General features: G+C 38.4%; 1 protein-coding gene across 3 annotated transcripts in view; it reads left to right on the forward strand.

The window, feature by feature from the left end:
- Nucleotides 1-23506, forward strand: part of LOC134211658 (potassium voltage-gated channel subfamily H member 8) — a 159460-nt gene that overhangs the window by 60031 nt on the left and 75923 nt on the right. The window contains exons 1-2 of one of the 3 annotated variants that reach the window (XM_062688761.1): nt 16995-17244; nt 17355-17465. In XM_062688761.1, the coding sequence (XP_062544745.1) occupies nt 17205-17244; nt 17355-17465 (151 nt within the window). In that variant the 5' untranslated portion in view covers nt 16995-17204. Of the gene's footprint in view, nt 1-16994; nt 17245-17354; nt 17466-23506 lie in introns of those variants that run through there. The other 2 variants (XM_062688760.1, XM_062688762.1) reach the window with 2 other exon arrangements.

The raw sequence follows: 23506 nt of genomic DNA on the forward strand, positions 1-23506 counted from the left end.
TAATACCAGCCGTGCAGAGGGAAGCAGGCGCGAAGTCGACCCTTCCCACCTTCCGAGGACATAGGGCGTGGTAAGGCCACCTGGAAAGCCGGCAATGCGCTGGCACGATACCATGGTGTTCTTCTAAAAAAGCGAGTCACGATGTTCGATGCTGCAAGGACACGCAGCTAACCTTAAGGGTGCGTTGTGCACTGGTCCCTCTTTGAAGCATTACTTTCTGGTTGTACCGAAGGGACGATGAGCTTGGTGGCAATGGAAACTGTTTAGCGGGTCGGGGATGTAGTCCTGCCTCCCTCGTTTGCTGATGGAGGTGGTTCTTAACCCCGCACTTCCTGGACGTCCAACCCAGGTCTGTTAAGCAGATTCCTCGTCCATTGCTTAGGAAGAAAAAAAGATAAAATTGTTTTCTCCTCGTTTTTATCGCGTAAAACCTCTGGTAAAAGTGTTTTGAGGTATGCTTTCAAAGGAGAATGATAATAAAGCTGATCGTGAGGTGTTACCAAGGTTTTTAAAAGCTTTATTAGTGGATTTCTTGAAATTAAGTAAAAAAAACACTGTTTAGAAAAATATGAATAACTTACGAATGGGCAGATGCAGCCCTCCCGTCCTACTTAGTCACGCTTGGTCGACAACTAAGAAGCTTTGCCCGAATGCAAAAATTTCTTTTCGTCGTTTTAAGTTTATGTGTGGATTTGAGCGTTTATGTGTATACAAAAAATAGTGTGCCGTACGGCCGAACATCTGTACAGTCTCTTCAAAATGCTCCTGCAGGTATGGATTTGCACTGCTTCCGCCCACATGGGTCTCAATTGCATATTGTTGGTTACTATCAACTCTCCCAAAGCCAACATTTTGTGCTCCCGTAGGTGCAAATTTGCTATTTGGTCTTAGTTTCGCATTGGAAGTATCTTATTGTTCCCTTAAAATCTAATTTTTACATCATATGAAAAAAATGTTTATTTTAGTATACTTGGGTCGGGAACTGAAATTTTGTCTGAACATAGTTCAAACTTATATCTTTGATATCGGGGAGAAAAAAATGGAGACATGTGGAGCTTTTTGTCTGTGATTATTCCAAATCTGGTATTAATATGCATTGAAAATCAACATATTACAGAAATTCCGAATGAAACGGATTTACGATATCTCCGAATTCTGCAATATTTGCTAGAATCTTCCCTTTCTGAAAATTATTACACTTGTATTTTTTGTTCCGTCACTAGAAGAGTGATCTAAAATATCGATGAATTTGAAAAATAATTTCTTTTAGCATTTTTCGAAATCATATCAAGTAAAGAAATTTATTCTCTCAATTCTACACATTATTTTGAAAAAAATCTCTACATCTCAATCCGTTTTAAAAATACGTTTTTTGAGATATACATTCCTGAGTCATTGATAACATACACCGGTAAACAATTCAGGGTAACCGGCGGTAATGTTGGCCCTGGATGTAATATTGGCTCATCACGCAAATTAATCAATATTTCAGCGATAATACGTCGATTTGTAGGGAGATATTAACCACTGCTTCTTTAAAAAAGTGTATCAAACATATGTCTGCTTCATTACGCTAGATTTATACACTTCTTAAACTATTAAAAGCAATTCTCTTGCGTGAAAAATCACTTTGACTCGGTTTTTTAGCAGCCATGTTTCGTTGACTTATGCAGGCAGGCTGTGCTAGAGTTTTTTCTTTTGCCCAATAAAAGAGTTTTCTGAATGAACATACCTGCTTTCGCACATCAGATAACAACCACACTATGTCAGCTATCATTTTTATTTCACAATTCCTATTAGTATAGCGACATAATTAACCAAAACTTTTTTGGACAATACTGGGGGCACCCGTAGTCAAATGTTGGCATGCGCTTTCGATTTGTAGCACTACGTTAGTATAGGTGAAACTCTAAAATCAAAACATTCTCACCAATAACCCGTAATGGAGAAAATAACCGAAAGCTGCGGATAGCATATCCGATGCTGGCGATTACGTTGCTGAGAATCTTTGTAAAACAGGTTAATAACAGGTTACATAAAGCTAAACTCGACCATTGTCAACCCAAACCAAGCCTCTAGTAATGCTGCATGTATGGTAGGGTTCTGAAATTTTTAAAGTCCTTAACGCTCAGACAAGTACCCTCTCACAACCAAAAACGTCATGTAGTTTGTGAATGGGAATAGTTTTCTTTCGCCGTACATTACCAAAAAATAATTGCTTACCTTACGGCTTCCACAGACACGATTCTAGCACAAGCGATTCAAGCACCAACCTTTCATGGTTCGATACACCATTTTCTTCATAATTTCGCAAGTAAATGATTCAATTATTAGTATATGAATATTTAGTTTTATCATAATTCGCATCAATCGTACAAGCATTTTCTCCTTTAATAATCGAAAGGTACAATGGATCGTATGTTCCATTAGATATCACATCATTTCATGTGAATAATTTCAAGTCAAATTACTTTACAAATACCTTCATCATAATTTAGATCTATTATTGCTTGTAAAAAGTATTTTGATCTGTAATATGATACCAAAAAAGTATTCTTTCAACTCGGGAAGTTGAAACACGTGAAAGTTTTGAGAGGATTCACAACAGCTGATAGATATACAGATGAGTGGAATCAAACGCACGTACCAATCATGAAACATCAATGCAGGCAGCGTTAAAAACAAGCACCTGATAATTGTATTTCTGAATAATTGCGTAATTTTATCAGGTAGTTGGCACAGTTCTAACTGTTTATGAAAAGTACCAAGCAAGGAATTGCCTAAAATAAGTTTTATAATTGGCTTTTTTCAGCGGTGCGTTATGCATCATACCCACCTAAAGCATTGTTTACGTTTTGGAAAAAAAAAATCTTTGATGGTATTGCACTGCGAGAGCAACACAACTGCCATGGTTTCAACAAGCAGTAAATCTCAAAATTACGCGGCAGCCTAAAATTAACATCTGCAATTTGTTTCAAGGCACAACATGAGGGCTAGAACATATAGCCTTTTTGCAATTGCTATTTTTAATACAGTTTTCATTTTTCTAAACTTCTTCACTTGCAAATATGGTAAATATTTGGAAAATAAATGATTCATATAATAGTATTTTCGTTTGCGCGTCCTTGGTAAGCGTGCTATTGGGGGAATCTAGAAGGCACTCTCACAGTCAGTGTGGTAGTACCTTACATGCAATCAGTTAGAATCCACGCTCAATGAGATGTTTTGCTTTTCTCTATTTGTTTGCATGCTGCCTTTATTCAACGCAAGCAAAATGGCTTGTAATATAAACAGCAACCCATCTTTATCTCTCGTATGTTCGAGATCAACAATCACTCGTCCTAAGTGGGCTGAAAAATCATCCACCTGGTAGGGTGGACATGCCGACATTTTGTCCATTTTGCTCGAGACTTTCTCTGGCTTAAATGAGATATTGCGGACATCCATCGTCGTTTTTTGCTGTTCGGCGTCAAAACCCGAAGGCGCATCATCTGTGGAAGTCGAGCCTACTACGGGCTCCAGAAGAAACTGCGGTCAAAAAAGATTCGCCACCGCACCAAATGTGTCATGTGCAAGACGCTTATCCAGCTTTCCACGCTCACCATAATGGCGGATGCTATAATAAGTTTGACAAGAACTGCTTCCCGACACTGAACTGAAATTTTCGTCTCAGCAAACCCTGATTTTTCCGATTTTTCCCGTTACCAACGATACACAATAATTTGTTTATTATTCCATCAACAAAAGCATTTGCGCAAGGCTCAAAATCTTATAATTTTTATTTAATATGTTTCCTAACTCTCCTATTATTTCAGGTATTATCGGATAATTGAGTTTGCGAGGAAATAGGCGTACAATTTAGATTCCATTGGTTTTAATTTATCTGCAATTCTAACATGGCCGTGCAGTTTGAGAAGCATGTGATCAACTGCAGTGTACATATTCTGTTCAGGAACTGAGTCTGTTATGTCACACAAAATGAGTTGGGCATATAATGTGTAGGTATACAGTAGAGCTTCATAAAGTCTGATAAAAGCGATTTAGGGTCTTTGAAACCAACATTTTGAAACAATCCAATCCAATTGTTAATTGTAGCATGCATTTGTGTTGACTTGTAGTTGCGTTGGGTAGAAATTATTTGGGCTAAATCTACGAATATCGTGTTGTGATATTATTCGAATGAGGAGAAAATCATCGAATGTTTCATTCGATCGTTGGTCCCATACAGACCCTCGGTATTTCTCACAGATAGTGCTGTCGACGAATATGCCTGTATCGTCAGCGGAAAACTGCCACAACACTAACAATTTGTTCAATCCTTTTTCTCGCATTTCAGCATTCAGGGGGTCGGTTGGGAATCATTCTTAGAAATCTCCCCTACCTATTAGAACCTCAATTCCGCATCCGCATTGATTAGCCTCCTATCAACATTTTGTTTTAGAAGTCGGTAAATTGAATTCTTCTCAGGGTTTGGTGGGGTATTGTAAATAGATAATGGCAGTAATATCCAGTAGCAAAAAAGTACCAATTTGTCTTGAAATTCATTAGTTTGTCCGTGGCCTAGAATAACGTAGAAGTATGGGGGAAAATCCGAAAAAAGTCCTTTAAAATTCATATGTTAAAGATGCTTTTTATTAGGGCTAAAAAAAAGATTTGGGAGGAGTTCATCGGTAAGGAAAACGTGGAAAAAAATAGTGTAGATAGCAATCATAAAGCCGTAGAATTGTAATAAAACGAAAATGTTTTATGCTGGGTTGTTGAAATACAAATGTTGTGGTTCTGCTGACCGTTATGCCGTATTATGAAAACTTTGAGCACAAAGATTCGGGAAAGCGTCGATTTTGAAGAGGAGACAAATTGGCACTTTTTGTTGAATCCCTACTCCAGCTTGTGTTCCGAAAACCTTCTGTCGGCAAATTAAGTGTTTTGGTATCAAAAATAAGAAATATTGATGAAATTTTGTTTTAGTTGGATTCTAAGAATACTAAGCATCAATCTTTTATATTCAGGAATAGAATCTGAAATGAGAAACAATATTAATGAATTTCTGAATGACTTGAATAAACTTTATCAATCTTGCGCAAATCTACTTGTTGATAGTAAAATAAACAACTCAATGGATGTTATTGGTAACGAAGATATAAATGTTTGCTTCGATGGGAATTCCAGTTCAGTGTCTGGAAGCAGTTGTTGTCAAAAAATTTATAGCATCCGCCATTATGGCGAACGTGGAAAGCTGGATACGCTTATAAGACCGGTTGTCCTCTACGGACATGAAACATGGACAATGCTCGAGGAGGACTTGCAAGCACTCGGAGAATTCGAGAGACGGGTGCTTAGGACCATCTGTGGCGGTGTGCAAGAAGATGGTGTGTGGCGGCGAAGAATGAACCATGAGCTCGCCCAGCTCTACGGCGAACCCAGTATCCAGAAGGTAGCTAAAGCCGGAAGGGTACTGTAACAAGTGTCAGTGTGTTGTCCAAGATTGGTGAGATTTTACGCGTTTTGTATTCGTTTAAATTGTAAAAAAAGTAAAATAATCGTGGTTGTTTAGTGTTAAATGTTCCTGCTCCCACAAACCCTTCGAACGCAGCCAACACTACACTGCCCCATTAAAGGACGACAGTGATACCGCTACTCACCACCAGGGACGCCGAGAAAAACATGGAATGGGTGGCCATGGGGGTGGCGAATTGGGTGGCGAACTGGGTGGGCAGCATGTGGCGGAATTCATGGGCGACAACGGGTCAACGGCCAGAGGCTTGGGGTCAACGGACACAAGAACGACAAATCATTAGCCTGGTGATTTTCGAATGGAAAGGTTGTTTTGAGAGACACAAAAGTTATTGAGTAAGCAGAGAGTTATAGAGCTTGGAAAGTTGAAGAAATTGGAAAATTGAAGAAGGTTGTAGAAAAGAAGTGAAAAGGAGTTAGTGCGAAAGACTGGACATCCAGGACCTCGCGGTTTTATTATAAAACGCCATCGCGGTTTCCCGCCGTTCTGAAACCCGTAACCTGCCCTAGGAGAGTGTGTCCACCAAGTGCACCATAAAACCAGGTTTTTCCCAGTACGTCCACGGACTGCTGAAGCCTCGAGTTCATCACTACACTCGAGGGGTGCACGACACAGGCAGAGGGTCCACGAGAGGCTGCAGCCCGCCGAGAAGAAGCCGGCATCCACCCTTGACCCAGTTGCAGAAACCGAAGAGTCTACAGGTAGCGGAGTAGCAGTGCGCGGGGCCCCGAAGAACAAAGAAGAAAGAGAAGTGAGGAAGTAAGGAAGAGAAAGGTAGGAGTTAGAAGTAAGGAAGTGGGAAGCGTCGTCCGGTGTTTGAGGACGGACGCGAGAAGAAAGAAAAGAAGTAGGACGTCAAGGAGGAAAATAAAGTGCACACGAAATAAAGTGGGAGTTTTTCATGAGACAACTCGAGTGTTTTCTATCACGGAGTGTCACGAGAATAGAGCCGACCCTGAGGCTTGTAGAAGGGGGTCTAACTCTCAGGGTCTAACCAGTGCTGGGTGTAACACGGCCCTGGCCCCCATTAAGTTACAGTACGATGGGCAGGGCATGTTGCAAGAATGCCGGACAGCAACCCTGCAAAGATGGTGTTCGCTTCCGATCCGGCAGGTACGAGACGACGTGGAGCGCAGCGAGCGAGATGGGCAGACCAGGTGCAGAACGACTTGGCGAGCGTGGGGCGCATTCGAGGATGGAGAGATGCGGCCTCGAACCGTGTATTGTGGCGTCAAATTGTTGATTCAGTGTTATCTGTTTAGATGTAGACTAAATAAATGAATGAAAGAAGATTTATATCGATAAATGTGCTCAACCGTGGGCCAAGGGCCAAGGTTTAAGCCGTCACCCTTATCCTATCGCACGAATATGGAGACGCATGGTTGCCCACCATGTTGTTTGTATGGCGAATCAATTTCTTTGTTTTCTGAAAATACCTACTATATCTCCAGAATGGCTCGCGCGGTATCACTATTTTTAATATACAGTCGCCTCTCCACATCTCGATATTGAAAGGACCATCGAGATAGGGAGACATCGAGAAATGGAAGGAAAATTTAAATGGGTGCTAGATCCAAAAAAGCTTGTTGCTATGAAAAACGACAACAAAACAAATGTCATTTCCTGTTGATGATACGTTTGTTTATGTCCAATGATGGTCTAGTAGCCTGAAAATTTGAACACATCTACATAAGGAGAGTGAATTCTGAACAAAATATGATCAGAACACATCGCGAAAGAGAGATATCGAGATGGGGAGGTTATCGAGATGTAGAAAGCCCAAATGTATGTAGATTGAAGGGACTGAAGAAATCATCGACATAGGGAGAGATATCGAGATATAGAACATCGAGATGTAGAGAGTCGACTGTAATATGTGAAGTTGGGAGATTAAAATTCATGGCTATTGATAGAAAATCGGACCAGTATTTCAAAAGTTAGGCTAACTAACTGTTTTTTTTTTTGGAAAAACGTTGATTTTTTTAAATCACCCTATCCGAAATTAGTCACCCTAGTGCCGGAACAAAAAAGACAAGTCTAATAATTTTCGGAAAGGGACAATTCTACCAAATAGTGCAGAATTCGAAGATATTGTAATTGGATTGGAGATATTGGAATTTATGTAATATGTTGATTTTCAATGCATATTAATACTAAATTTAGAAAATCACAAACAAAAAGCTCCACATGTCTCTACTTTTTTTCGTCCCGATATCAAATATATAAGTTGAAACTATGTTCAGACAAAATTTCAGCTGCCGCCATCTGCCCATTCGTAACTTATTCATATTTTTCTAAACAGTTTCGGAAAAGTCTACTAGGGGGAGGGGGGTTTGAAAATGTGAAATTTCGGTCTGCGTGGTTTGCCCCTCACTAACACATTTTTTTCTTCCCGAGACATCTATGAAGGTAGTATGGGTTCCCTGTATCTTAACTAGTAGATGTTGAATAGACTGGCCCAGGAAACAAAGGGTTGTCGAGTTCTACGGGACACCCTCCAGGATTGTGCTTTGGGTAAGAAAATCAATCTCTGAAAATTTCAGCTCAATCGCTTGCTGCATAAGCTGGCGCATTTGATTTGAAGTTTGTACGGTGGTTTCAGCCAGAATGCATAGGAGAATACACCTCCGTCACTCTTTCGTTCAGAAAAATGGTTCGGTATGCCCGATTGAGCTCAGAATTGCAACAAAGGCAGTTGATATGTTAAAGATCAATTCCACAGAACATACAAGGCTGGGCCACTCTAATGTTGAACTAACATTCCTTCCCTTCCTTTCGTGATTGTAAGGACGTGGCCAGGTATACAACTGCTACTGTGTAGGAAAAGGTACTAATCCCAAATACCAATTTGCAACAATATACAGTAGATTGCTTAATTTAGCATTGAATAACCACCCACGATTTGTACAAAGACATATGCTATGCTATGCTTGTATACTGTCGTTCTACGCATAATTGTCCCATGTACCATTTGATGAAAAATCTCAAACACGTCAAATACTCCCACTGAAAACTAAGATTGTGGTTTGATAATAATTGAGACTGTAGACCGTTTAAATAAGTAGTGATTCGTTTTATGTCCTGGAAAAGTGTTGCCTACGCTTATAACATCTCATTGTAACGGTGTAAATCCGGTCATATCGGCAGGCTCGGTACAACACTGAAGCTGACAATATGACGTCCCTAACCCCGAATCCCAAGGTGTCAGGCGACCCGTGCCGAGGGGATGCATGGCCTGGGGGTGAAACAATTAGCCAGGTAGTTACGGAGTAAGATCTACCACACGGTGCTCTAGTTCTTACTATTCTTGTTCATACTTATGAGTGATGGTCGGAAGAGTATGGAACGACTATAATTTGCTTTTAGATGACCCATCTTTGGCCCTCCTTATCCGTGCGGTAAGATGCGCGGCTACAAAGCAAGACCATGCTGAGGGTGGCTGGGTTCGATTCCCGGTGCCAGTCTAAGCAATTTTCGGTGTGGAAATTGTCTCGACTTCCCTGGGCATAAAAGTATTATCGTGTTAGCCTCATGATATACGAATGCAAAAATGGTAACTTGGCTTAGAAATCTCGCAGTTAATAACTGTGGAAGTGCTTAATGAACACTAATCTGCGAGGCGGCTCTGTCCCAGTGTGTGGATGTAATGCCAATAAGAAGAAAAAAGAAGAAGACCCATCTTTTGCACCTTTTGAATGGAGTCAATGGAGTAAATTATAAAAACTTAACTCAATCTTAGGCTGGTTTTGAAGCCAACGACATTGATCTCCATGCTCCAGAGCGCTGATTAATTAGGAAAGAAGCGGATACAAGTTTGGAGCATCTGCTGAACCCTCTGACTGATTAGAGTTCTGTGTAAAGGTGAGATTCCGAAATGCCAAACGCAATGAAATCAGATCACTGTACAAAAAAGAAATATGGACTCATGAGAAGAAGAAAAAATATGTTTGAACTCAAGTACCGATGCATGGTCAAATCAGTATCATCCCACTTATTGTTGGCTTATTGGCGCGCCTTTGAGAGTTGCTATAAGCCATTTCTCGAAGGATATACATTACCTCACATTAAGTTTGAGAAATATCTGAATAAAAAACGACAACTTCATTTCTTCTCAATAGAAATGAGGCAGAAAGATATGCACTAAACAAATAACACGGGTATACTACAAAAGTTCAATGAAATAGACGCAGAAAACAAAAAAGACGAACAAAAAAACATCCCTAAGATATTGGTCAATTTCAAGATCCAAACGAATCTAAAATTATTGGGACATATTGACTTGAGCTTGGATTTTTTCAGCAGAGGTAACATGGGACATTTATGCGTAGAAAGGCAGTATACAAGTTTGATTGACTTGATTACTTGTAACTAGAAACAGTTTTTGACTCTTTTTTTATCGTTGTTCGTTATTTATTGAGAGCGCACTTTGAAGAGCAATAATTACAGAGTACCTACTGCTTGCAGTTTTCAAACCAATATGTTCCAATTTGTTCAAACACAGTTTTTGTTGTTTTCTGGGTATTGTGTAAATAGATATACACAGTTTCTCAAATAAATTAATGATTATGATAATTAGCCGTTTATAGCATAATAAAACAAATGAAGTTTATTGCATTCTGGAGAGAAGTCTTCCAAACATCCGGGGATTTTACCAAAATATTCAATGAAAAAGTCTTTTGCAATTACATAGTAAATAATTCGAAATTTCAATCTGAAAGTAACAGATATTGACTGTTGCCGTCTTTCAATTTCTTTAGTTGCTTGAGCAGTAGTTACTGGTACAGTGATCTGTTATCAAAGATGGTTTCGATTATTTAGTGGTTTGGGTTTGATCATTTAGTAGTTTGTCGATAACTCATTCCCGATATATTTTCCACAATTCTGCAAAACTGTTCGTTGTGTGTATTTCATTTTAAGACATATTAAGCACACCCTTCTCCCCAAAACCATGATCTGATGGAGCTCAAAAAAGAGTAGGGATTATTTTGTGCTGATTTTGCAGATTTAAAATGACATAAGCACCCTATAAGGTACAATCACCCTATTTGCAAACAAACTCTTGAAAATACTGAAGCTGATTTGCTGGGCTAACGTTAAATAAACATCGGGAAAATAAATAAGAAGTTCATATTTCTCCAGTAGCCAAAACTCTGTAAAGTGACCTTTTTTGGATGGCGCAGTTTGTGCCCCTTTCAGCTGATGAACCATTTTGAATGATAAAGTAAATACATATTTCATGGTTCGTTTCGAGCTGGGCATTGAGCGTCTATCTGCTCTCCGACCTACAGCAGTCTAGAAACTTGAAGAGTTTTGTTTGCTTATAGGGTGCAAAAGCATGACGTGTCGATCGCATTTGCTGAATGGTGTAATGTTGAATAATTGGATTTGTAAAATGAATTGTGACAGCGAGGAGTAGGTGCTTACATTTAGCCTTTTTTTGAGAAACTTTTGTTTAGTGAGAGATAGAGAGGTATTGTACCATGAAAAAAATATCCGTTGCATTCTTGGTTGCATTACTACACTCATGTAATTGACGAATATACTAGCTGCATTTTTATACGGAAATGAATTAAGACCGGAATAAGCGAAGAAAGATCGAAAAGTGCTGTACTCGTGGCTGGACGGATTTTTTTTTCTCCGCCAATAGTTTCTGGGTTTCTGCCATTATTTTATTTCTGCTGGTGTACTACCATAAAAATAGACAGCTGAAAAGTTTTTGAAAATGATGGTAAAGTAATAAAAGTAAAGGCAAAAATGTTTTATCTTTTAAAATGGGATAGGAAGTGCTTTGTGCTATGTACTTCTTCGTGAAGCTCGAATACTGAGCTCCATTACTAAGACACCGTGTGGGACCGAAATCCGTCCACTTCGTGAGATATTAATAAATTAAAGGGGGTTTAAGGGAAGTCATTTATGAATAACTTATCTTAACCTGATCTTATACTTGACAGTAAGCTTTCTGGTCATTGAAATGGAAAATAGGCTCTGAATTTAAAATAACATAATTAAAAGAACAAATCACCACCCCGCTAGCGCGAAGTTTCAGGTGCCATTTTGTTTGCATGTTGGACATAATTGTATTGGAAGTGACTGTGTTAAAATTTCAAACCGCAACTGATAGAGTAAGATCAGCAGCATATATAACAAAGGGATCGCTTCTCAAGGTACGTATTGCGCTATTTACAGTGGTAGTCTGATCAATTGGTCCGCTTAAATTTAAATATTTGGTTAGAAAATAGCTGTACATGACCCAAAAAATAGAGGCCCTCGTGCACTTGAATCACATTCAATCATTTGATTCGTATTTTCTAGACTTTTTCATATACTGAAGTGCTTAGGTGTACGGGTTTTTATCCACCATGGTATGTCTGTATCTTTTATTTATGCATTTCTTATAATTTATTTTGAATTCTGGAAATTACATTATTGTTTAGTTGAAATTAATTCTACTAGTGTGCAGTGCAGTCTTCATCGAATATATTAATCATTCTTATCATTTACGAACTGGATACATATATGTTTGCCTGGCACCGGTTTTATTCATCCTGCGAAAGTTTGAAACATATTCTTGATTTATACTTGTATATAACTGGCCGATTGTCGATTTAGCTCGGTGTAAGATGATGGTTCAAAACACTGCTCTTGCAGCATTTTGCAATTTGAATACATCGTAAAGTCACATAGAGTTGGTTGTTTTGAGTAGAAGATTAATATGATATGCGGCCAGTAAGGACTGTAAGGACTGTAAGGACTTGGCTGTCGTCTTATTGATCAACATTTTAGAATTGCTGGAACGTGAACTTCAAGAATAGATCCACTATTAATTTGGATCGAAGTGCAATTTGTACCAGCTCTGATCAACCACGGAGCAATTATTGATATGTGCAGTCAGTCTAAGCTAAACTAAGCTAAGAATTGAGACCAGAATAAGCTAAATATATTAAAATTTTGTTGTGTATTTTCTGGGAATTTACACGAGCGTTCCATTATAATTTTCCCGGAATATTTATGGTCTGGAGATGTTTTACCTTTAGATTTCAATTGAATTTTTATATTTCTAAGATTTCGCATAACATAGAACTTATACGATAACAAATGAAATTCAGCATAATAGTATTCTACTTCTTAAGATAATTCAAGGATATATAAGAATGGCTAGTCTTATATCAAAGTTCTTATGGTACCACGCAAAATGGAAAATCGGTACCTGGAATACCAGGATGAACCTGGACGATTGAGGCTTCTGAACTGCCGAACGTACATCCAAGAAGTCCGATAAGCTAGATCTGCAGCCGTGGATCTCACGAATACACTGCATTCTAATATACCATCTATTACTGCGGCGATGAAAAAGTAGAGCATGGATTTGGTTTCGTAGTGATGGGCCTGATGAAGTGCCTTATGAGGTGAAAACCCATTCTGCGTGTTGAGGGTACGAAGCAAAATCTTCAATTACAGGCTAATCAACGGATCTACCCTTGTACCCTGAATGCCATTACTCCGAATGGGACAGTATCTTGAAAGCCATTACCACGAATGGGACACTACCCCGAAATTCATTACCCCGAATACATTTCAAATCAGTGGTTTTCCAACACTATTATTTCATTTGTTATCGTTTAGAATAAAAGTATTTACTACTTAGAGTTATTGAGAGAAACGCAATAAAAGTTTCTGTTCAACTAACATTTTTGATTTTTCGCCTAATTAACTTGAACTATCATTCTACGCCATTATCACCTACACCCAATCAGGGACTGCATCATTTTATTACAATCATGCATTAATTCTGCCTACAGTTTGCCATAATTAGCGACATATGCACAGATTGGCAGACCCTTGTGTTAAGTACCCGGTCACGAGAAAATAAGAACTGCCCAAGCAACCAAAAGTACGGATAAGATGGCATGTTTTGGCTTAATCAGCTTGCATTTTAAGTAATTTTTTGTATGGCTGGAGCGCAAAAGTGAACTATGGCTATGTGGCTGTGGATATACAACAGTAAAGCAAATGTGGAGATTGGGCAAATCAAGCATCCGAAAGATATTCAATTTGCAAAAAAAAAAAAAAAAAAAAAAAAAAAAAAAAAAAAAGAGGGCTAACCGCGGTGGAGGTTGGTACTCGGATTCTGATGGCTTTTCCGCAAACGTGACCTTTAAGTGGTCTTGTTGTGTAGGGGTTATCACGCCTATCTAGAGAGTAGGAGGTTGAGGGTTCGAGTCCCTCCAAGACACGTGGATTCTTTTTCGCAAATTTCATATCAATTTGTCCATTTCGAAACATATGCTGTGCATATGCACAGCCAAGATATTTAACAAAAAATATGGCTATGTGTTGTGTGTATACTGAATCTATTTTTACACTCCCAGCGAGGAGTGGAATGCTGCATACTTCGACAACTTTAACTACTTTGCAAAAAAAAAACGACCAATGACGGGAGTTGAACCTAAACCCTCCACGCTTGGCGCTTCTCGACTGACGTGCTAAACATCTGGACTATATACCAGATAAGAGAAGTTGCGACTGACGGCTATCATAATCCACGTTTCATGCTATGTGGATGTGTGAATCATCATATCTCGGGTACTTATTCAAAAGGACGTATGTGATTTTGTAAACAAAAATACAAACGTCGATTTGTCCGATCTGATAGCACTCCCATGCAAACCAACACCACCAACAGGTAGCCGAAGCCTCCCTCTATCTGTCTATGGTGATGGTTTGCGTGGGAGGGCAATCAGTTCGGACAAATCGACGTCTGAATCTTTGTTTACAAAATCACATACGTCCTTTTGAATAAGTACCCGAGATATAATCTCAAAAGGAAGAGTAACAGGGATAGCAATTGGTGATACAAGTGGGCACCATGGCACCATGCAAAGTTGTGTCCTTTTCTGTCGTCAAACTAAATGGAATCGGAAAGATTGTGAAGATATTGCTGTACACGATGCATATACTTGTTCTAGGAGAAGTCAATGAGTGTCGTTTAGATGTTAATTTTCTTTAATTTTTGTGATTTTTTTTCGTGGAGTTAGCTCATAGTTTTATTGACGCGTAAGATCTTTATCGACTAAAACCTAATTGGGTAAAAAAACGCTGTTTGAGCTCGCTCCATCAAACACCATCGCGCTGCAGCGCGCGCAGATTGAAAACAATATTGCTTTGTAGCCATTCATCCCCTCATCGCTCGCTGATTCCAAAGGCACCATCAGCAACGCAAATGCTACATCTATGGTAAGCTTGCAATCGAGCGCGTGCCTGAATTTAATTATTAGTTGTCTTATTGCCTATAAAAGGCAAATCTAAAGTGAGTTTGAATTTTAACTATTAAAACATGTTAGTTTTTTCGTCGCCGTTTCACATCATGTCCACACATCGCAGGGTCGAATCTCTGAACGCGTTTGCCCGGTTTAAGGTGAACATTGGAGATATAAGAGTGCTTTATATGAAAGCGTTTGCCCGGTTTAAGACGAAAATAGTTGATAATGCCTTTTTTAATTATGCCTTCTTTTAATTTTTGCGTTTGCTCGGTATAAGGCGAACAGTAGAGATAACACCTCCTTCAAATAAGATATAACGACAATATGACTGCTCCTTGCTACGGGAGGAACAAGCATATTCGACGAACAGAACAGATCCTCTCATTCTAGGATCTTGTCGCCATACCCTGCTTGTCACAGTAAGGCTTATCGCCGACTTTCCGCAAACTTCAGAAGCAACATTTCCACGCCTTTATACATGTTCGCGAGCCGTCTCAAGCCCAGTCGACGTGGGCTGAAATTTCCTCTAGCTCCCTGCATTGAGCATAAGAACGTGCTGCAAAATTCTCATTTCAGCTTTAACAGTCTTCAAAAGTAGTACATGATATGTAACGGGATATTATTTTGCGAGAATTATTCGTTCTATACTGTTTTCAAACAGTTCTAGTTTGATAAAACGAATCGCGAATTCAACACGATGAACCTTGTAAAAGAACTATCGGCTCGAAAAATAAGTATGGATCTACAATAAAATTTCTCGTAAAAATATTGTAATTTACTCGACTGGAGTCGCCCTGCTATTGAATAAGTCGTAAAACAAGTATTAATCATTCACATGAATTATAAATAAACTTCTATTGGTTAACTCTTTTTTTCACTGAAGTAAACAATATACTTGAAATCAGGACTGATTCGGGGTACTGGCTCATTCGGGGTAGTGTCCCATTCGGGGTGATGGCATTCGGGGTAGTGGCCTTCGGGGTGATGGCATTATGGGTATTGGGATGATGGGTAGTATCGTAGAGTTCTAATCAATATCTGCGCACCGACAAACGAGAAATCCGACGACTTGCAGGACACGTTTTATGAATGTCTTGATAAAGGCTCAAGGATTTAATTTATTTTTTCATTCATTTAGCTTACAACTAAATTAATGAACTCTGAAAGTCTCGATAATAAAGACAAAAAAAAATTAATGATTATATATTCTAAGGTGAGAAAATCTATATTCAGTGTGCGTGTCATTCGAAAAAGCTTTCACATAGGCGAAAAAGCTTTCTCTACTACAAATCTCTCCATCTTCGATTGCTTCCCATGCTCGCCAAATCATTTTGAACCTGGTCCACCCACCTAGCGCGCTGCGATTCTCACCTTCTTGTACCTGCCGGATCGAAAGCAAACACCATCTATGCAGGGTTTCTTCCTGGCATTCTTGCAGCATGTCATGCCTACCGTATCCTTCTAGCTTTTGCCACCTTCGGGATACTGGGCTGGGCTTTAGAGCTGGGCGAGCTCGTTATCCATTCTTGGGCGCCACACACCGTTGTCTTGCACAACACCAAAGATGGCCCTAAGCTCGCGCTTTTCGACGATATTGCATTAGTATACATATATCTTGCGTGGTAAGTATAATCGATGCACCATGTCCAGCAATCGTAATCATGATTAATTATAGTTTATCCTTCTTTTCTACGACATTATATCTCAACGTAGCATAATATTTGAAAACGTCATGTCACTGAAGATAATATTTTTTTACTGCAGATTAGTTGTTCTCTGAAAGCCTTCATAAAGGTATCCCAATCAGTTACAACATTTTATCGATATTCTCTTCAGAGGAAACCAAACACACTGTTTACACAACTAATACGTATCGATTGTATGCGAATTACTAACAAGCTCCGTATCGATGCTGCTCTCCGTAGGCTCAAAAAGTACGCACAACGGGGAGCGACACGAGGAACTGTTTCGTTATCAGATACCAACATGAAACACTAATCTTATCAGGAATATATGAAATGTTGACGAATATGATTACTAATGTTCATCGAATCGGGTCGTTCCACATCCACGAAGACGCCATATCTACCCATTTGTGAATATTTTGTTTACAAATTTGACAGGGGTAGCTTCAGTGGGAGAAATAGTGCGAAAAGTGTTTTATCAAGCGATTTATTTTTAGAAATGCTTGCTTTCAAAACTAGACATGTTATCGGTATTGATAAAATTGATGGCTTATCAATAGAATGGCGCGTTAAATCTAGCCACGTTGACGCCAAATTGACAACTTCCACCCTGGAATTTGAATCAAACAAAGTCTGACTGGACACATAAACCGTGTGCTAAGTCTAAAGTTCCAGTGAAATTAATATCGTCAAGCCGGTTTGCTGCAAAAAACTTGCTATATCTGAGTATCCTCTTGAGAAATAATGGTTGCGACAAAGAACCATCGTAAGAAGACTCTCAAACGTATGACCCTTGTTTATTTTTTGCTTTTTTCTGTTTGTCCCAAAGAACATTCAATTATGTGCTTGTGTGCAGTAAATTCCACCGACCTTTCTTTCAACTTTTTTTTGCAGGCTCCCAACGACCGCTATATAAACCTAAACCGCCAATGCCTGCCAGGAAGGGGCTACTGGCGCCCCAAAATACGTTTCTGGACACAATCGCCACCCGCTTTGACGGAACACGTGAGTACTCTGGGTCTATTCCTTTTGGTGTGATATCGAGTTTCTGTGCTATTAATTGGATTATTCATTGTTTGTTATCGTTAGACGTGAACGATTATTTTTAGTGAACATCTTGACTAACATGCACCGGCGGTTTCACTTATTCGATGCCAACGTTTAAGCAGTTCATTTGATTGCAAACATTCGGTGAGCATTTTTTGTAGTCTTATATAGCCTGAGAGCCACCGGTTGCGTTAAAAGTTTTTCAAGATTGCGCTGACTTTTCTGGCGGGACTTTTGATCATTGTTCATGTAAAGTTATTTACTTGGCGAAGTTTGATTTTACGCTCGTGGGATTTCGCTACCGTTTTTTTTTCAATCGGCAACTTAAGCTGGCTAAACCCACCCGTTACGGGAACGGTAGGCAAACTGATTAGAAATGTTTCCAGTCGTGCTGAAAGTGAAGCGATAAAAAAGCTGATAAGTAAACCTCAACGAGGATGACTGGTGCACAAATCTTAGACTTTCGTGTATCCCCAAAGGCTTTAAGATCGGTTCGAAATGAACTTTTGAATTATATTCCCGCGTTTGTTTATATGAGCAATAATTGTTCCCTTCCTTAATTGATTGGTTTTCAACAAGTTGCATTCGATGGGAAATCTTATCGTTCTATCTATTGAAAATGGTTTTGTTCGAGTTGAATAGAATAAATAATTTCAAATATTAGACATGTAGAAGGCATTACTGCTAGATGAATTAGTCCGTTTATTTAGTTACTCGGCACACCCCATTTTGCCGTTAAATTCAGCTTTACCTGCTGTATCGCGAATTCCTGAGTAAGCACAAAGGATTTCGGTGGAGTTATGGCAAAATAATATTCCTATCACTTATGACTCGACGTGTCGGAATGTGCCAGAACGCCGAAGCCTCCCTGTATAAATCTTTATAGCAGTACGTGGTGAACTGATTGTACAATTAATAATATGATATATTTTTTTCAGTCAACGAAAATCGTAAACAAAATATGATCAGAACACATCGAGATAGGATGGTTATCGAGATGTAGAAAGCAAAAATGTTTGTAGATTGAAGGGACCAAGCAAACCATCGACATAGAGAGAGATATCGAGATATAGAACATCGAGATGTAGAAAGTCAACTGTAGTTAAATACGCACCTTGAGAAGCGATCCGTTTGATTTGTATTCTACTAAGCTTACTTTATAAATCGCAATTCGCAATTAAAACACAGTGTTACTTTTGGTGCAATTATTTTTTACACTCAAACAAATGGTGCCAGGAACTCCGCATGTGATGGATTGCGTTTTACCTTTCTCGCAATAAGTACGAGTAAATGCTATATATTCGCTCCAAAACCAAACTTTGTATAGAAGGCCCTGAGACCCATAGTGTTATATACCCATCGACTCAGTTCGACGAATTGAGGTGATGTCTGTGTGTGTGTCGGTGCGCAAAAAAGTCTAGCTCACTTTTTGGGCGCTTACCCTTTACTAATTTACTCACAGCCAGTTGAATTCAACTGGGAATCCTGTCTTATTGTTTCATATTGAAAATTAGCCGCATCGGACTATGGGCTTGGAAGTTATGGCCAAAATATAATATTTTTAAACCAAAAACGAGTAAAAAAGTTTAGCTCATTTTTTGGGCACTTATCCTTAGCCGATTTGCTTAAAACAAGTTGCATTCGGCTGGGAATCCTGTCCCATTGTTTCCTATTGAAAAGTAGGTGGATCGGACGAAGCTTTGGCCAAAATACATTTTTTAAACCAAAAACGAGTTTAGTTCACTTTTCGGTCACTTATCCTTAACCGATTTGCTTACAACAAATTGCATTCGACTGGGAATTTTGTCTCATTGTTTTTGGCTTGTTCGCAGTTATGACCAAAACAACCAAAAACGCGTAACCAAAACCAAAAACTCATAAAAAAGTTTAGTTTACTTTTTTTCGCACTTATTCTAACTAATTTGCTTACAACTTATGGCCAAAATATTATTTTTGCCTTTCACGTATACTAAACATACGTTAAGGCTGTATGTCCCATTGTTCCCTATTGGAAATTGGGCTGATCGGACTCTATGGGCTCGGAATTTTTGGCCAATATACTTTTACAAAAAAAAAACAAACTTTTTAAAGGAGGCGGAGACTCATTTTTCATTCGTATAATGTATTTCAAAAACTCACTTGTGCTTGAGACACTTGGTCTTATCCTATTTACTTACAAGTTGTATAGGTCGGGTAATCCTGTTTCATTGTTTCCTATTAAAATTGGCCATATCGGACTACGGGCGCAGAAGTTTAATAAATATGTTTTTCTATATGCAAAATGCGTTTCAAAAACTCTCTTATTTTACGGGCATTTATCCTTAACCGATGTATTGCAGCAAGTTGCATTTGACATTGCTCTCCCATTGTTTTGTATTGAAAATGACCATACAAGCTATAGCCACACGTAAAAAAAAAATTAATGTTATTTATTATTAATATTTCTAATACTTTTTTGCCAAAGCAGGCGCCTAATGATATGTATAAGAAAAAACTTATACATCGCATTAGTCACATACATTCCGAAACTTGTTATTAACTTTTTGATATGGGATCATTCATTAGGTGGCATAATGAAGAGTATAAGTATTTTCGAATGATTTTTTGCCATAACATATAATGTTATTTTTTTACGTGACAATGTTAGGTATTATAAACTAACTCATTTTCGAGCACGATTAAATAGAGATCCGAGTAGGCAGAGCCGCGTTGTCGATAGCAGTTCTATTCTGCTGTCACGTATTTTTCCATGAATATTAGAAAATGTAAATTCGTAACTAGTGAAGTCTCAATAGACTATCAATACAAATACAGATTGAAGATTTTCTCAACTCACGCACAGGAATATTCCATTAAAGCGAGGCGCAGCAATTTCAATGTTCATAAAAGTGAACTTTTTCAATTGTGTTTATTTATCTTGCATTTTTTGATTATTATTCTTCATAATTATTGTTCAATTCGATTTTCTTGGACATAATTAAAGCCTTGAAATATTATTCCAACAGCCAGTCACCGCAAATTTAAAAAATCCAAAAATCGCTAGCTCGGGTGGTGAATTTTAAAACCCTTTGTAAGATTAGTTTTACATACATCAGTGTGAACGACTTTCTAGAAACAAATTAGTGTGTGAGTTAGAAGATGACGAGTTCTTCTTTAATCAGAAAAAAAATCAAAGTTAGCTTCCGGCGTAATCCGCTTCTATCTGCCTCTAGTTTCTTATACGCAACCGTGATTACGATTTGAGCTAATTTTGTCTGTTCAACGTTTCGTCTATCGTTAAACGAATAAATTTCATCAATAATGAGCATTTGTGGTTTTGGGGGAAAGTTTACTATTCATCTTTTACTATTATCCGAAGATGGTAAAGCAGGCCCAGTAATTTAAATAGGATGTAATTTGTAAAAATTGCTTGCTACATACGTTTAAACATTCTTGGTTTTCTAAAAAGTGATGAAAGTAATTGAACCGTTTGTTTGAGAAACTATATATGTGCACGCCCTTTGAGGAGCAATTATGGAGTACTTCTTACAGTTTTCAAACTGGAAGTGCCCCAGGGTGTTGAATTTTGCCAAAAATATTGATCTGTATCGAAGAAACCGAAAAATTCGGTACCAATTTGTTCAAAAACTTTTTAAAGGAGGCTTGGAGACTCATTTTTCATTCGTAAAATGTATTTCAAAAACTCACTTGTGCTTAAGACACTTTGTCTTATCCTATTTACTTACAAGTTGTATAGGTTGGGTAATCCTGTTTCATTGTTTCCTATTAAAAATAGGTTATATCGGATTATGGGCAAACGGTTCAATTATTTATCCTGATAAAGCTTGTAGTCGGAATAGGCTCTCAAAATAGAGTTTGTTACATTCTCAATATTTTGAAATCACAGTTTTTTATTCGAGAATTGGAACACGTTTAATATAAAAAATGCACTACTTTGAGTTTCTATTCTTTCAAAAATGGATAAATGCTTCTGATTGATTATGTGTTTACAACTTAACTTCAAATAAGATTATTTTTGAATTATATGGAAGATTATTTTTAATTCTTTGCAAAGAAATTGTAATAGCATTATTCTGTAAATACATATGTGATGACTAGATTTTTAACGTATTCAAGTTTTGTCTGCTCCTGCTTTTGTTGACACCCGATTATATAACAGTTTTGATACAATTTATTCAAGATCCAACACAACTAATAATTTTCATCGCCTGTTGCTTATAATTTGGAAGTCTAAAGAATAATAAGAGTTATTCCAAATCTTTTGAAAGTCTATATAACAGTCAGAAACCAATAATTGCTTTATATTTGTGCAATTTTTACCTCTCTAAAGTACTTTTCTCGATACATTTTATAATGAGCGAGAAAGGCATCATCAGGTGGATCAATCTGGGTTTTTTTTATTCGTTTTGTTTTAATTACAAAGCCTACTTTTTATCTCAATGGCCTAAAAGCTTACTGTCAAGTATATTAACAGGATAAGATAAATTATCTGTGAATAAATTTCATTCAATCCCCTTTATTTTATTGAGATCTCAGGATTTCGGCGCTGTACGGATTTCGGTCCCCCACGGAAATAATAAAAAGTCCACCCAAAATGGCTTCAGGACCTCTTTGTTTGAAATTTTTCCATCTACTTGATATCGTGAAAATGCGCGCTTAGACATTTAGTTTGACATAAGCCCACACAGTCTCTTCATAAAGCCCTGTTAGTTCCCTACAATTTGTTCTCAGATAGGTTTTTCCCATACAATAAACCGTGGTCAAGATGTTTTTTACGCAATTCATTCTCTGAACTCACTATTTCCCACGTATTGTTTGTATACATGCAACTGAGTGGAATGAGAATGCTATACTAAACCTGTCTGATGTAGGCTTCTTCTATCTTTCCAGTAGGGAAAGTAGAGAAAGCACCTATCTAGCGTACTGAGGTCGTGGGATCAAGCCCCACCGAAGGAGGTGGTTACCTCCAATACATTTTTTTTACTAAATCTTCTACATGTTGTTCATATGCACAAATCGAGTTTCAGACATAAGTAATCTTCTCAAGGTCACGTGCCATAAATATCGTCCACGAAACCAAATAGCTGAAAGGACCACTCGTGTCAATCGCTGCCCTTCGTATTACTCCCTCTAACGCGTTGTTGAATAGCAGGCACGAAAGAACATTACCTTGCCGTAACCCTCTGCGCATTTCGAACGGGCTGGAGAATGCCCCTGAAACTCGAACTACGCACATCAGTCTATCCATCGTTGTCTTGGCCAACCGTATCAGTTTATCCCGAAATCCGTATTTGTGCATTGGCTGCCATTACTGGCCTCGATCGATTGTATCATTGTAGCTTTGATGTCGCTAAAAAAACTTTTCATTTTTTTTTATGAGCCGCCTCCTTAATTCGTTCTATTTAAGGTCACTCTGACGGAATCAAGTTTAAAAGTGCTCGCGCTTTCGGGGGCACAACACTCGATACGGAAGCAACGCAAAACTGTCATTTTTATTAATACACGCATGCTGCGACGCAGCAAAGCTAAATCAACAAAATTGACAGTTGTGCGCCGCCTCTGAATCGAGTGGTGTGCCCCCGAAAACGCGAGCACTTTGGAACTTGGATTCCGTCAGAGTGACCTTCTAAAATCCTGATTCTTTGGACAACATTTTAGCCTAATCAGTCATCGTTTGGGCGCTGTTAAATTCGTTGGAAATTAATATTAAAATGGCTTCATCTAGAGTTGAATTCAGAGTGTTATGATAAAAGTTGCGAGAAGTTTTGAGTTTATGTAGCATTTTTATATATATTTTACTGAAGTGCTGCAGCCGCTCGACTCCCGCTTTTCCACAATTTATGTCCTGGCCAATAAATTCCCTGCAGCGCCACGATGTTGAAGTGGCTGGAATTCATCATAGACTACCCTGTCAGAACCTTTAAAACCTAGCGACTAGCTTCCAATCGTGATCCTTGATTCGTCGCCTAGGTCGTTGCCGTTTGTATCGAGTTGTATAA

This window comes from Armigeres subalbatus, chromosome 2 (genome assembly GCF_024139115.2).
Source record: "Armigeres subalbatus isolate Guangzhou_Male chromosome 2, GZ_Asu_2, whole genome shotgun sequence".
Classification (NCBI taxonomy): Eukaryota; Metazoa; Arthropoda; class Insecta; order Diptera; family Culicidae; genus Armigeres; species Armigeres subalbatus.